The 16,527-nt window shown below is 40.9% G+C and overlaps 1 protein-coding gene across 1 annotated transcript; it reads left to right on the forward strand.

The window, feature by feature from the left end:
• Nucleotides 1–2,073: 2,073 nt before the first annotated feature.
• Nucleotides 2,074–16,022, forward strand: LOC125892150 (glutathione hydrolase 7). Its single transcript, XM_049581942.1, has 16 exons — nt 2,074–2,249; nt 2,652–3,251; nt 3,797–4,023; nt 4,214–4,365; nt 4,465–4,582; nt 4,682–4,749; nt 6,600–6,673; nt 6,831–7,024; nt 10,302–10,389; nt 11,559–11,686; nt 11,784–11,872; nt 11,976–12,128; nt 12,245–12,359; nt 12,474–12,611; nt 12,737–12,836; nt 14,239–16,022. The coding sequence occupies exons 2-16, from the start codon at nt 3,032–3,034 to the stop codon at nt 14,409–14,411; spliced, it is 2,037 nt and encodes a 678-aa protein (XP_049437899.1). The 5' UTR covers nt 2,074–2,249; nt 2,652–3,031; the 3' UTR covers nt 14,412–16,022.
• Nucleotides 16,023–16,527: the final 505 nt, after the last annotated feature.

A 16,527-nucleotide genomic window follows, 5' to 3' on the forward strand; every position in this document is an offset into this window, starting at 1 on the left:
CATTAAGAATCTGTGGATAGACCTCAAAGGAGCAGCACATGTAAGATGGCCCCATGTAAGGGGCTGCTTTGCACACTGGAGAAGTTTCAGTTCTGCAAACTCACCACTAGATGTCACTACAGGGCAAATTTGATCCTACACACTGGTTTACATACCATAAAACCCCTAGTCCCAATTAGACACCCAGTCCCTTTTACTAGCCTGGTGTGGCTACATATTTTGACAAATAAAGGCCTGTCTCAATGAGACGCCTGGTCTGGTTGCCAAGCTGTTTATTTTTATTTAAGTTCTTTGGATGTATAAAACCAGGTTGTTGACTGCTCACTTGACCTTATGTTAGTCAGCTGCTTAGATTAGATATAAATGTAAGTGTTTAAACTTTTGTCAATATAGAGATGCTACATATTGTTAGCTCCATTCATTTTAATAATTATTAATTATTAATTAATTTTTATACACAAGTAATATTCATACTGATTCAAATTAACAATTTGATCGTATTTCCCATCTTTGCTGAGGAACAGTTTTGTGTGAAAGGAATTAAATGTCTGCCTTTATCCCTCTGAGACCCTGTGTCCTCATATGAGGGCATCACATTTTGGGTTTACTTGACATTATACTTCATTCTTATTACCTAAGACCTGTCCTCATTCGTGGACTTTTTTTTGTGCCATCTAATGGTAGCAAGAGCACAACACACTAATCCAGGTAAAAACAAGATGGCAGCCATCTCTGCCAAGTCAGTCTGGCAACAAATTTGACTAATTTTAGCAACAGTAATGCTGACTATATTTTGACTTTATTATTGTCTCATTTGAGGACATTTTGACTTTATTATCATCTCATTTGAGGACACTGGGACTTTATTATCGTCTCATTTCAGGACACTGGGACTTTATCATCATCTCATCTCATTTGAGGACACTGGAACTTTATTATCGTCTCATCTCATTTGATAACATTGGGACTTTATTATCATCTCATTTGAAGACATTGGGACTTTATCATCATTTCATTTGAGAATATTAGGACTTTATTATCGTCTCATTTCAGGACCTTGTGACTTTATTGTCGTCTCATTTGAGGACACTGGGTCTTTATTATTATTGACAATGTTTATTTTGATATACTTATTGGGTCCTGTTGATCCCAAATAGCTAGAAGAAATATAAAAAATGCATACCAAACTAAAGTTCAAGTCTCGGGAGGATACAGACGTGTTGAGTAGATGTTGAGTTCATTGATTGAGATTTTACGGTACATTTGGTTAGTTAAATTTTAAACAGCAAATGATAGTATATAAACTGGCCAAAGTGCCTACAGCTGTCAAGTAGTGGGGTCAAAAAAAACATTATTAGGTCAAGTAAAATACAAAGTAAGCTGGAGTAAAGTAGAAGTTTCAGAAAATGGTAGCACTTAAGTAAAGTACATGTATTGTGCTGTCCACCTTACATAATGAAGGTGTAAAAACAGCATTTGTTTACAGTAGGCCCATGCAAAAAAAGGGAAGAGGTGTACAGAGGGGTGTGGTGATGGAAAGTAAACAGCAGCCCGTGTAGACTAAGCAAGGGCGGGGTGCTATCACACGCATGTCAGTTGAGACTGTTAATAATATGCAGGTGAAATTAGGAGGAAAGAAAATACTTTGTGGGAGGGACAGGACGTTTGTAACTGCAGCAGGTGTTTTGCAGACTCGCTTTAAGCTGTCTGTCCGTTTCTACAGTAATAAAAGACTCAGCAGAGAGCGCTGGAAGGCTTCTGGGATGGTGTTCTCATCATGTACTGTCATAATACTGTAAATGGGTTGAAGCACCTGTGCAGCAAAGGTCAGGTCATCAGCTGGGATGACATGCAGTGTGTGCACAACGCCTTCTATTGTGAAGTTAGTCTGATATTGGTGCAGCCAACAGCCAACATCTTCTTTGTAAATACGTGCAATTTAAGAATATTTCCAAGTGAGTTATGGAGTTAAATTAACCCCAGCTGCTACTGTCCTCGGGCCACAGCAAAACTATGTGCTTAAACACCAGTTGGACAATTCCCCTGACGAGTCGCACCGGTTTTTCCAAGACCTAGTAACGTGAAGCTAACTTCCGTGCCGGTTGGTGTCGTGATTCAGGAGCCCCAGTAGGCTTGGTGACGGGGAGCCGTACTCATCTCGCCCTCACCTGCCATCTTCAAATTAATAAGAAGTAAAATAACACCGCTAAGGATGCTTTCTATGTGACTACACCTATTTCCCGACAACGGTAAGTAACGCTGACGTCACTTTTAGCCGTTTGTAGCCGAGGCGGAATTAACGGGGAGATGTTAGCTTGTGTCAGCGCGTGCTCGTGAGCAAACGGCAAACGCAGGTTAGCGCTTTGGGGTGGTAGGCTTTGTGTTTGTGTTGTAAACCGTATCAATTCTGTCGTTTTTAAAACGTAAAATATGTTAATTGTATGTATTTTCTGCGCCAAAGACAGACAGATAGACGCAGATATTCCGTCTCACGTTTGTGTTTGCGGTTGGCTGTGTTGACACAGTGCAGTGACCGTGCAAGTTTAACACCTGAAGGACGCAACCTCTCATACGGCTCAGACAAATATGCTTCTCGAAGGAAATTACCTGGCAGGAATTTGTTGAGCGACATGTTTTATCATCTTCTGCAGGTGGCAGCCTGCATGACTGGGAAAATGCATCATCATCGGAGCAACACACCCGTGTCTTGGCCTATCAGAAACATTCCCTAAGAAGTGGAAGTGTGTCTGTGTGTTCTTATCATACCCTTCCTACAAACCCCTGTGCTGGGATTGTGATATACTGGGATATTAAAGAGCCTGTTCAAGAAGATGAAGTAATTCTTCAGCACCACAGCAACACTAGTGGTCCATAAAGGCGTATTACAGGGATTTTTTCATCTGGATGACAGTAGCAGGTGTGCAAGGAACCATCCCAGACAAGGAACAAATGTGAAATATGAATATCCTGCTCTGACTCCTTCACACACCCTAGAGATAAAGGTAGGTTAACTATAGGATCAACAGCAGCCATGCACAGCCCTGCTCCGGAAATTGTGGCAGGGTACCCAAGTGGGTGTGTGGTGGATAAAGATGTCAACCCGGAGACAACCCTGGGGAGTGCCTACTCTCCAGTGGACTACATGAGCATCACCAGCTTCCCCAGGCTGCCAGAGGACGACGCGCTGTCAGGGGAAAACACCCTGAAATCTCGCAAAGATGAGGACAACGTCCTGAGTGAGCAAGACACAGGTAAGTCAGCTAGGTCGGACACAGTTTTACTGCAAGATCTACCTTCCAGAGTTGTTAAGTGTGTTTAGGTTTCCAGATGTGTATTCAGGAAGCGGCGTTGTCTTTTTAGTCACTGCTCATCATTCCTAAAGGTTTAATCTGAACAAGGACTTCAGCTATTAATTATTTTTGATCAGTTACTTGCCAGTTTATTCCCTCGATAAATCGTTTAGTCTGTTAAATGTCAAGAAATAGCAAAAAATGTCAGCTTCCCAAGGCCCAAGGTCATATCCCTGAATGTTGTGTTTTGTTTAATACATTTAAATTTAATATCATATGTGAAACATGAAGCTATTCCATCCTTTTTGTATACAAATTATTGAAATGTTTATATGTTTAAATAGTAGTTGTATGCATGCAGAATCCAGACATGTTTTCTTATGTTTCCCAGTAAGCATGGCCACTGTAAACTGACTCAATTTACAATAGCGTTTGGTGTAAGGGAACAGAACATATTGCTCCTTCCTGTTCAATCCAAGCCTTTTGGTTTGTGTTTTTTGTCCCAGACCCAGATCTGTTTCTGAAGTCGGCTCGCCTCCAGCGTCTCCCCTCCTCAGCTTCCGACCTGGCCAGCCACGATATGGCGTCCCTGCGGGAGACGACTAGAGACCCCTTTACCGAAGAATGTGCCTGTCAGCGAGACGGACTGACGGTCATCATCACAGCTTGTCTCACCTTCGCCACAGGAGTCACTGTAGCTCTCATCATGCAGATCTACTTTGGAGACCCACAGGTATGTGTGTGACCTGCAGTTGTACTTTTGAAGCCATGTTGGATTAGTGTTGCTTTGCTCATATAATTAGAGGTGATTACGGGATCACGAGTTCATACTCCACCAGGTATCCTTCCACACAGACTCAAGTCACTTCAAAGGCATATTGACGAATCGTATCTTCCCGCTTTGTTCTCGTGTTTCTTGCAAGGTCTTTAACCAAGGGGCAGTGGTGACAGATGTGGCACAGTGTACATCTCTTGGCTTTGACGTTTTGGGGAAGCACGGGTCCAGCGTTGACGCTGCCATCACCGCTGCCCTCTGTTTGGGGATTGTTCACCCTCACACGTCTGGTATTGGAGGGTGAGTGGCAGAAACATATTAATCTCACTAACCTTCTGACATCCTTGGACTCAGTTGAACGCAGAACCTTAAAATACTTTATGCTCTGTTGGTGTTCAGCGGTGGAGTTATGTTGGTGCACGACATTCGTAAAAACGAGACGAGGGTCATCGACTTCAGAGAGACGGCACCATCTGCCATCCATGAGGATATGCTGCAGCCGAATCTTGATCTAAATGTAAGCGAGATGTTGAGTATAAGAGCAGAACACAATCGTATTGCTATTGTTTTATAATGTGATTAATGTGTGCACCCTGTTCTTGCTTTTGCACGTCAGCCTGGCCTGCTGGTGGCAGTACCAGGCATGCTCAGTGGCATGCATCAGGCACACCAGCTCTACGGCAGGTACGGTACTCATCATGTATTACTATTTTTATTTCTTTAATCATTCCACATGCCATGCCATGTAGTCACTGTCCTCGTGCTGATTTTCCACATTCCTTCCTTTATTATTGTTTCATTTTATGGCACTCCCATTTTTCAAACGCCTACTATAAATATAACCTCATCTATTATTTTCCTCCGTTTTGACAAGTTATTCCAAGACAAGAATCGCAAAGGCTTATATTTACGTCAGCTCTGAGAGCAAAAGATGTAGGCTCTCCATAGTGAAAGCATCACCAGCTGCGTTAAAAGAAAAGACGTTGTTTGGGGGTTGTGTTGGGCTGCTATTACTCTGATGCTGTGTAATTATCATGATACTGCAGCTGGTAGGAGGATGTTACAGAGCTGACTAACATGCTCTATCGTGTCAAGCGAAAGTTCTGTGGATTATTACTATGGCACAATAATCTCCTTGAAAATGAGGTGTAATGAGTGTATACAGTTGTGTTCATAAATTTACATACTCCTGGGGCTCACTTACAATATGCCAAACAGCACCTAAACAAGCCTCAAAACCTCTGGAACAAAATCATTTGGAGGGATGAGACCAAAAATTAACCTTTTGTTCACGACCACAGATCCCACGTATGTTAGAGAAGACAACAAGGTCAATGAAGAAAAGTGCACCAACCCCACTGGGGGGTGGTAGTCAAACTTAATTCCAGAGTAAATGAAGCAGAAAAAAATGGGGAAGAACATACATTTATAAGTCTGGAAGCTCCACATGGGACGCACTTGGACCTTCCAAAATGACAATGATGACAACACAAAGCGAGGTATATCGTATCGTATCGTAAGTCGACCTTTCAGTGGCTACAGCAGCAAAAAGTGAAGGTCTCCTGACCTCAGTCCCATTGAGCCACTTTGGGAAGATCTCAAACTTATAGTTCATCCAAGAATTCCCAATAGTTTATGGGACCTAGAGGCTTTTTGGCCAGAAGAATGGGCAGCTTAACCACCTGAGAATATACAGGGCCTTTTCCACAACTGTTACAAAAGACCGCAAGTAGGGATGTCCCGATCACATTTTTTTTTTGCATCTGATCCGATACCGAGTCCTTTATTTTGACACCAAGTCCGATCCGATACTTTGCAAAGCATTAAGAAAGAAAAGAAAAGAATGCATCCAAGTTGTCCCATAAGGTTTATTATTTATTTAAATAGTATCCAAAAGCTTATCGGTGGTTCAGCAGCACAAAATGTAAACAAATTCTGAATTGTAAACAAGTTGTCCCTCCAGAGTTGCCGTAGGGCTGTGGTAGGCGAGGTTCTGCCGTTAGGTGTGGCTGTGTTGCTCGGAATAGAGAGAGAAGCGGTGGCCGCTGAACCTGTTGTCTTGACTCCTGTCCGTTTATTGCTCATTAGCTGCACTTAGTTAGGCAAACCCAGGACACTCGGTTACAATACATCGGAAAGCGGAGGCAACAATGAACAACATAGATGAAAAACCTGGCCATTTTTGTTGTTTTGATTCCTCCGATCTTTTATTACCGATTCCGATTTTGTAAAAATAACGTGAACGGTGCCGATACATCCCTAACCGCAAGCTGTCGTTGATGCTAAACCCACAATACATACTATTAAGAACTAAGAATATGCAAACTTTTGAACGGGGACCATCTCAGTATTTTCTTTAATGCTGTGTTTTGTTACTGTGCCATTTTGTGATGTCTTTTACTTTAATTTGAATCCCATTAAGTGTAAAAGAAATTTGTTTCCCCTGATCACTCATCCTTTATGAGCAGAACTGTATATGAGTTTTAAACATCTCCAAACTAAGCCAATCTGTCATGACCATTAAATTCCCCCAGAATGCCATGGAAGGATGTGGTTACCATGGCAGCAGACGTGGCCAGAAACGGATTCAATGTGACTCATGACCTAGGTGCGTATAGCGTCACGTTGCGAAGTCACCGTCACTAGTGATGCCGCGATTAAAAGACTGCAGAATTCTCTCACAACATGAGGTGAAGTAATATGAACAGTGGTTGTGATCTCATCCGCTGCCTTTCCTCTCTCTCTCTTCATGTCTCTCTCCATAGCTGAAGCTCTGGCTAAAGTTAAGGACCAAAATGTGTCGGATGCATTTCGGGATTTGTTCCTCCCCAACGGCCAGGCTCCCCTCTCCGGGCTGTTCACCAGGCGTCTTGATTTAGCAGCCATCTTAGATGCTGTCGCAGTAAAGGGGATATCAGAGTTCTACAGTGGAAACCTGACGCAGGAAATGGCAGCAGCAGTAAGGAAGAATGTTTTTTTTTTCCCTCACCCTGTCTCTGATTATATAAGTAGTCATGAATTCTGCATAGATCCACGGGGAGCCACTTTTAGTCCCTGTTATATAAAAATCGTTAAAATGAAGTCAGATTTGGTTTTATTTAATCATTAGTTCTTCGCATTGCTCTTATTTTAGTGATTGATCAAATATTTCAGATGTTCAGGTTTCAGATGGCAGAATTGTCTTTGTGTCTTTGTGTCTGTGATTCCAAAATATAGATTAAAAACATAGATTCCAAATATTTATCAGTCAGAATTAATGACTGCATTTTACTGTGTCATGTATTACATACTCAGTGGCTGCTTTATTAGGTACACCTGTACAGATGATTATATTGAGAGGTGTGTCTAATATTCTGCCTCCCTCATATATATAAATAGGAAGGGCCAAAGCTTTGAAACAACTCACAGTGTGATGTACTCCAGTACAACACCACCTTTAAACTTAGAATATGGATTTGTTTGCTGCTATGGGGTCTCTGAATCGAAATGACAACAAAGATGGTGCAATGCCAGTCATTACCCCCCCATTAGAAGTGCTTCAGTGCTCAGGAGGTTTTTACCGACAGCTGCATTATCTGCACAGGTGTCTTCCTCTCTGTAACAAACAAACCAGGTGACTTTAACTGGTAAAAACACAGAATGAAACAGTTTCACGTAACAAATCAGTGTTTCTCCAGGTTGGCTGCTAGCCCAGATCCTGCCAATGTATGCCACCTCTTTACTCTTACAACTAAACATCCAGATGCTCAGGATATTTTTACATGGAGCTGAATTATCTGCAGAGGTCCCCTCCTCTCCACAGCAAATGGACTCAGTGATTTGCTGGTAAAAGCCCAGAATAAAGCAGTTTCACATCAAAAATCAGTGCTTCTTCGACACTGTTCTACACGGCAGGAGCTGGAGCTGCATTGCTGCTAACATTTGCTCAGCTTGTTTCTCTGATAACTTCAGATTCATATGTCTAATAACTAAAATACTTCATACAGTTAAAACAACCAAGATCTAAAAAGTGTATTGTAAAACATCTGGCTTATGACTGGATAAAAAGTCAATTTATGGCAGCTTCTAAGGGGATATGACTCCACTGACAGGCGACGGTGACCACATGACAGGGACTGTGTCCTCGATTAAAAGTACACATTTCAGGGCGACCTCTAGCTCACCTTCTAGAGTGTGCGCCCCATTTAGACTTAAACTTTTGCAGCAGCCCAGATTTTATTTGGACTCGCTGCCCTTTGCTGCATGTCATCCCCTCTCTCTCGCTCTCTGTTTATCTACGCCTGTCCTGTCATTAAAGGCAAAATTTGCCTGAAAATAATCTTAAAAAAAATACAGATTTCTCTGGGTATTGTCAAAAATGTTTGGAATAATGTAAGTACACAACTCAGCAAAACATATGAATTAGTCTTTTTAGACATTTTAATGCAGAAAAGTAACATATTATATCTTTAAATATGACCTCAGTAGTAAACATAAAAAATGAATTTCCACATTTCTGACCATGTCAACAAAATTGGAACATCAGAAACTTTACAAAGGTAGAATTTATGGCAGAGCTGCTGTGTTGAATTTCACTATATTGTACTGGTGTACCTACTGCAGAAGGTCACTGTGTGTATGTTGTTGTGTCTCCTCTTAGAGTGTTAATATTCTTACTACTGCTGAGTATTAGTGCTTAGTAAAACAAGAATACGGTATAAAAATACAGAGAGTGTAATGTGTAAGAAAAGAGAGAAAGACATTACAACAGGTCACCTTGTGATGTCACGCCAATGGATTGTAATCTTGACAGAGCTGTGACATTTGCATTCTTAATATTCTGAGACATACTGTGAATTTCTCTCCATCATTTAATGTAAATGATCTTTGTCCTTTATTTTGAGACTCAACAACCAACTGAATCATCTATACTTTCAGGACATACAGGGGCAGTGTAATATATTTGCAAATTAATTTTTCTTCTATTTGCAGATCCCATGTACCTCATGTGCTTATGGAATCCCCTGGGGGCAAGAATAACCGTTGCATCAGTTACATAGTTAATACTCAAGTGTGGACACACAAGGTGTGGTCTTTGGCCTTTTTCCAATTTATGGGAAAAAAAAATATCATTTAATTACATAGGTATTAGTTTGGTCAGAGTCTGGTCCAAATCATCAAATACATTATAATTTTGTTTTGAGAACTTACTGCACAGCTCGCAAATTATTTCTGATGAAAACCCAGACAATCCCCAAATTGCATGCTCTGCCCTCAGGGAGTTTCTGGCACAGTTTTGCTTATTGTATGGGAATATCCAAAAGTTTTTAGATTTTGGGACGGTAGCTGTGTCTCAATTCAGGGGCTGCAGCCTTCGCAGTCTATGTCACCCTCGTCCTTTGAAGACCGCATCAGCCAAACCGAATGGTCTCCAAAAAAGGACGGCCTGGTCTGTGGATGATTACCTGCTTGCATCACCAGTTGTTCTCGCCCTAACCCGTTGGCATTCCTATTACCTAGCAGGCAGTTGCGCTTGACAGAAGAAGGAGTAAGCTAATAAGATAGTTAGCCCTAAATCGTAGACCCAGCAATTGTTATTATATATATATCTTTTTTTTATTCAGTATTTGAGGAGATGATTGACCGCTGGAGATGCTGCTGTTTGATATATTTCAGGCTCATGGAGGATTCTTTTCAGGTAAACTTATTAAATTAAGGTTGTTTAAGCTGTGTGCTTTAGCTAATAGTAATGTTAACAACATTAACTTAATATATAATCGTCACCTGCACGCAAGGTATCTTGGGATAGGCTGGGCCACGAAGGATTCATCTGTTGCATCTGCCAAATTCTTGGAAAGACGGCTGCATTTCTTGGCCACATTTGAAGGAAACTTCGGAATGGGACAGCCTCAGTCACACCGATGTGACGCAGTTGGTCTTCAGATGCAGCCTTCGAAGGCTGTAGCCCCTGAATTGAGACACAGCTAGTGTCTCCTCATACTTGTCACAGATTATGGAATGCTCTATACCATGCTCACCATCGGATTTAGTGTTTAATGATTACAATTTACATCTCAGCATTGTTTGACTATGAATAAATTTGTGACCTAGAAGGTAAAGTCATAGAATATAATCAGGTATCCATCAAAGGTCAGATGACTGAAATATTTTTGACAATGAAATTACCCTGTGAGTGGTGACAGAAGACAGGACAAATATTACCCACCACCTTTACACTAACGATGCATTTTCAATAGGTGCAAGCAAGAGGCGGAGTGCTCACAGAGGACGACTTTGCAAACTACAGCACAGTCTTACAGCAACCAGCAGAGGTCACCTATCAAGGTCAGTCTTTGATGTACTATTTACATCAGCGAAAAACGGACTAGGCTGAGTTATTGATAAAAAAGAAAATATTTTCAGGGGTATTTCTCTCATTCAAATGAATGGACTGCCTGTTCAGAGGTAGAGTGGATGAGGTTGCACTTGACTCAGCAGCTGCTCCTGAGTGTTCTAACAGCCGTCTATCATGTCACATTGCATACGACGGAGCTGTATGTCCATGTGTTAAATATGCACTTCTCTTAAGTCATATAAACAACCCTTGTGAGGCTGGCCTAAATATTAGCTGTGCGCTGGAGATCAGTCTGGGAGCTTAACCACTTAAAAGATAGGTGAGCAGCTTCCTGGCTATCTTCCTGCATTGGTAAATTTACTTTTTAGACAGAAAACACATTTTATATTGTTATACTTACTGGAAATGACACAAAATATTGTCAGGAGCAAGTAGGATGTTTTTAGCAATGGTCATTTACCTCATAATAGAAGATTTTAGTTCCTTGACGATCTTCCTCTAGCCACCTGTCACCTTATGTTGGTTTTTGTATCATTGGTAATTCCTCAGTTCAGCTTCACGAATCAGCCGTTCCTTACCCATTGTGGCGTTAAAAGCATGTGACAAATATAAATAGAAACACAATGTCCAACAAAGTTAAGCTCAAAACGCCAGTGCTGCATCTCTAGCAGTTATTTAGGACACTTTTGTCATCCACTTCAAATCCAAATTGTTGTCATATTAGTTTTTGTGAGGGACCCACCCAACTCCTCATTTAAACCTTAACACCGTAACTCACTTCACCACCTTTTATTGCTTACACTTAATTTTGCCCTGTTTATCCCCTTTATCCAACACATTGCACCACTTCATCTGCTCCCTACAAAGATAAGTCAGCGATACAGGTCAGCTCCCAGCTCATATATGATATATGAATATGTCAGATATGTCTACTTTCACAGGCTGAAATGAGGGAATGGTGTACACCTTCACATCTGAATACTTTGTATTTTACATAAGCATGGGCTGTTGTTGACCTAGGAATGCAAACATAGCAGACGTGACCCCCATCCTGTTTATGTGTATAATTGAATTTCCTTATTCCTCACATTGTTCCATTTATATAATGGATATACTATACCCATATTTTTAACCGTCTGATTTGTTGATGTTCCTGAAGGACACCAAGTGATGGCAGCCCCAGCGCCACATGCAGGTGTTGCCTTGATCACTGCTCTTAACATCCTGGAAGGCTACAACATTACCAGCCAGGTGCCCAGGAACGGCACCTACCACTGGATCGCAGAGGTAGTACATGCTAACTGCTTCACCGCTGTACAGCGTAACAGTGTGCCAAGTGCAGTAGGAGTTTTACTTAAGTGTTAATTTTGCATTTCTCTCTCAGGCTGTAAAGATAGCTCTTGGCCTGGCTAGTGGGTTGGGAGACCCCATGTATGACACTTCTGTCACAGAGATTGTCGACAAGATGCAGAGGTAGACATCCCTGTATCGTCTTTAAACACTTAATGTATATATTCATTTTAATACAATTAGGCTTTTTTCCTTAACTCTGCCTTTTGTTGTTCCCATCTCCAAGTAAGCCACAGGCTTCTCTACTCCGCCAGATGATCAACGACTCTCAGGCCTTCCCTATCAGCCATTACACTTCATCATATACCCTGGAGAAGGGTGCAGCAGCCGCCCAAGTCATGGTCATGGGCCCAGACGACCACATTGTGTCAGTCATGAGGTATGTCATGCTTTAATTGAGCTGCTATTGCACATTGTTTAAGCACATCCTAGTGACAATTAAGAGTGGATTCACAACACTGGAAAACTAAAATTTTCTTTTTACTGCTGTTTTAGCTCTCTAAACAAACCATTTGGCAGCGGGATAGTGACTCCTTCAGGAATCCTCTTGAACAGCCAGATCCTGGACTTCTCCTGGCCTAATAAAACAAAGGGTTCATCACATAACCCGGTAACTGTGCATACTTTCTTGTGTATAATTGATTGCGGTATTAATTGATGCCTTATTGAAAGAGTTCTTCTAGCTGCTCTCAGCCCTCATGGTTTTTGTTTTCTGTTGCCGTAGCATAACAGCCTCCAGCCTGGGAAGAGGCCCATGTCCTTTCTGATGCCTACAGCCGTCAGGCCTGCCGTGGGGTTATGTGGCACATATGTAGCTGTTGGATCTTCCAATGGAGAGAAAGCTCTCAGTGGCATCACACAGGTTATTTCATCATTGGAGGAATTTATCAAAAACAACATTGATAATTTGATTTTATTCCAGCAATGTTGATTTTTTTTCCTTTCTGTATTATTCTATGTATCTTATTGTTTTCCGATCCTTCACAGGTGCTGATGAATGTTCTGTCTTCACGTAAAAACATGAGTGACAGCCTAGCATACGGAAGACTCCACCCGCAGCTGCAGCCCAACACCCTCCTGGTTGACTGTGAGTTTTTCCTCCCTGGTCCATCTACTGTGTAGTTTGCTCCCAGATTGGTTTTTCACTTCATTTCCAATATGCAACAGGATTTGCATTGTTATCAAATCACATTTTTGTGTACACAATGCAAAGTAGATGAGAAGCTGGGAGGGTAGCAAGTGCCTCTATTGTGGTCAGAGACAAAGGTGGCTGGTGTTGGGTTTCCATGGCACAGTGAAATACTCTCTTGACTTCCTGTGCAGTGGAAGGAACACTCTTCTGCAATATTAGTGGGAAGTAGCAAAAATCACAAGGATATGTTTGTAAATGCTGTGAACCCCATACTGCATACGTCACAGTTCTTACTTGATTTTAAGTTTATTACTCAAAAACCTATTTGACTGTTAAGTTACTTACGTAGGTAACTTAAACCTGTTATACTTTCTTAACATTAATCAGTTGTTTTTACAAGCAATTTTAGAGTCATAATATTGATTGAAACACTAAATGTCAAATGTTTCGCTTGCCCCCACGTGCAGGAGTATTTGAAGAAGCATAAAGGAAGCATTTTATTAAACATAATTAGGCATCTACACCTGTTTACAAATCATAGACTGTGCAAATAATGGGCATAGCTACCATGATGTCACCCATCGGTTTGTGGACTCCCGTTGTGAAGCCTGAAGTTTGACATTGTGGCCATCGCCATCTTGTTTTTTTTTGGAGCCAGAAGTGACCATATTTGGGCAAGAGGCTGGTGCTCTGGGGAGGGGACAGACAGCCTGTCACTCAATGCGACCTGCCTTTAATTATGCGTAATTTTAAGCTTCAATAAAATGTAAATGGTTGAGTTATATAGAAATTCACCCCCACACAGTTGTCATGAGGGAGGAAATTAGTTGTAGCGACCAAAACTGTTTTTTGTACCAGGCTATGAACATGTTTATTTCTGCCGTCAAGTTGGGCATTTTAACGTGGGATTGACTCACTTCTGGAGCCAGCCTCAAGTGGCCATTAGAGGAACTGCAGTTTTTTGCACTTATCGTGATGGCTTTATTTTCAGCCCCAGAGGTTGTCGCTTGGTATAAATATGCGTTCAAAGCCTTTCTCTTGTCAGCGGGTGCGTTAAATATCTCATGGTGGTGCAAATAAAACTCATCGACTTCAGCAGCGCTGCTGGAAAAAATCCTTTGGGAAACACTGTACATATAATCTGATGTTCTTCTCTCTGATGTGAATGTGGGCTTGGTTTTAAACACAATATACTGTGAAGTGCATGAATGAGAATCTCAGACATACTAGTGGAACACAACGTGATTGCTACACCGGCTGCGTGAACCCAATTTGAGTGTTATTTTCTTTTCCTGGATAAACATAACAACCACTCTTCTGGCTAACCTCAGATCATCCCCCTCTTTCTCTCCTACAGCCGAGTTTCTGGATGAAGATGTGGAGCTGCTGCAGGCTAAAGGTCACAAGGTAGAGAGAAGAGACGTTCTCTCGTTGGTGGAGGGCACCCGAAGAACCAATGACCTCATCATAGGGGTGAAAGACCCCCGTAGTGCTGATGCCTCCGCCCTCACTATGTCCAACATGCCGTAGTGCACCCCCTTGCCCCATACTAACACTGTATGATTGATGGATAGTGAGGAAGTAAGGAGGCTGCCTATCACCTAACACACTAAGCATAAGTTAATGGCAAAGTACAGGTGTCTGACAGAAAAAAAGTCAACATAAAGACATGCAGCTTTGTCTGAGATGATTTTGTAGGAATCTGCTATAGATCCTTAGATAGATTTTCTTAGCTGACGTACAGAACCTACAAAGGATCACCATCTCACATACCGATGTTGGTATGCTCTCTCACAGAGCCTCTTGTAACGCTCAGTTGCGGTGTAGATAGTGTTTGAAATGCATTTCCATCCCTTGATGGCATCAGTTAAAGTCTGCAGCCGCTGTTACACAGAGCAGGACATAAAGATGTGAGGAGTATTCATAAATGCAGATCTGATGCATCCCAGATCCACTTAAAGAAAGCAATACAGTCAAGATATTTAGAGTGGATTTACTTGTGGATGTTAGAAATAAATAGAAAAGTGTAATGGCTTTAAAGCTGTTTTCACAATGTTGAGTGAGAACCAGGTTTTGGCTTGTGAGGTACTGAGCGGGACATCAATGATGAACAATTTTACTCTTTGCAAGAATGGGCAGAACTGAAAAAGTAATGATGCCACACCATTAAGCTACCATTTGCACCACGTGCATGTTCCTCAGTGCACCAGACCCACCTTTCTGCTTTTGAACTCTTCCGCTGCATTTGACGCGGAATGGTGAAAGTCATAATATTTAAACTGGTGATTAAGCCTTGCATTGTCACACCTGAATTAGACTATTCTGATCTGAACACCGAGGCTAAACTACTCACTACCCTGCTGTTTATATCGTGTTAAACTGTGATTAGATGTTGTTTCGTACAGCTGCTGAAGTTTTAACTGTTGCGAACAATCAATGGCTCCTTGGGACCATGTTAAGATTTACATATTATTAACACAAAATACACCATTCCAAATTATTCATTGATTTCCTTAAATAAAGCGGACTTACTTCAGTTTCAAAGGTGTTAAATATTGCTAATGATAGAATATGCATTTTTAAAGATATAATTTATGAAATTTCAGTTGTTGCATGATTTGTTCGTATTTAAGTTTGTGGCCTACATTTTTAATATAGAGTGGGATATTAGTTTATATTAGTTTAGAATGGGAATAATCTGATTCTTGATAGATGGATTGAATGTATCTGTCTAATTTTATATGGACATTTGTTGGGCTGTACGCATTATTTCTGCTGCATTCATTCGTCTGTTTTTAGGAAAGGTTATGTTTACTTTTTGTGAACTTGTGTAATTATTTTAGGTAGTATATTTGAAGTAAGAACCAACAGGTTTTGTAAAGCATTGCGTTCTAAAATTGGTTGATTTAATTCCAGAATGGTCAGTTCTAGCTGATCAAACTTGTCCTTAACCTTACTGTCTCTGTTGTCGGGCATTAGTGCAGTATGGCTGTTGATGCTTGTTTCCTGTACTGTAGAGTACCATGCCTTAAGGCATGCATTTGCACAACACCTGATGTTTGATTCCATGTGCATTTTTATCTGATTTTAATAAAAAATCAGCACTGTCCAAACCCAAGAAATAAAATACGCACATCCTGATGCTGAAGAATGTTTGCCCTTTTGTTCCTCCATACATGTACATTTGGTGCATCTGACCTACTGTAGAATAATTGTGATAATACCACTAATACAAGGCTGAGTTTTTAAACTGAGCTGCTATATTTTACAAACTTCACACAGCCTATTTATTTTCTGTTATTAATAACAAATGTCAATGTCCAATGAATGTGTACACCAATTAAGATTTTGACGCATACATTTATATAGAGACTTTGCAGCAATACACCTGTGTGTGTATTTTAGTTGCATCCATGGCTCCAAATAACAGGAAACTATAAACTTTGAATTCATCTCAGAAAAATGAAAACAAGTCTCTGGGTAGAACAAAAATGCTCATGATATGATTTAAGGACCCAAAAAAAATTGGATCTAAATGGAAATATTAAAAACGGCTTTGATTTTGCAAAGGCGGCATTTTGATGACTGGATTTGTTTGTTAACTACTAAATGTTCATTTTTAATTTTTCAATTTTTACCACAGTAT

This window comes from Epinephelus fuscoguttatus, linkage group LG7 (assembly GCF_011397635.1).
Source record: "Epinephelus fuscoguttatus linkage group LG7, E.fuscoguttatus.final_Chr_v1".
Classification (NCBI taxonomy): domain Eukaryota; kingdom Metazoa; phylum Chordata; class Actinopteri; order Perciformes; family Serranidae; genus Epinephelus; species Epinephelus fuscoguttatus.

Excerpts from the sequence above, each read along its gene's own strand:
- LOC125892150 (XM_049581942.1), top strand. The coding sequence starts at position 3,032 with ATGCACAGCCCTGCTCCGGAAATTGTGGCAGGGTACCCAAGTGGGTGT. Across the intron at positions 6,674-6,830 it reads CAATGTGACTCATGACCTAG|CTGAAGCTCTGGCTAAAGTT; the intron begins GTGCGTATAGCG and ends CTCTCTCCATAG. Across the intron at positions 12,612-12,736 it reads CTCTCAGTGGCATCACACAG|GTGCTGATGAATGTTCTGTC; the intron begins GTTATTTCATCA and ends GATCCTTCACAG.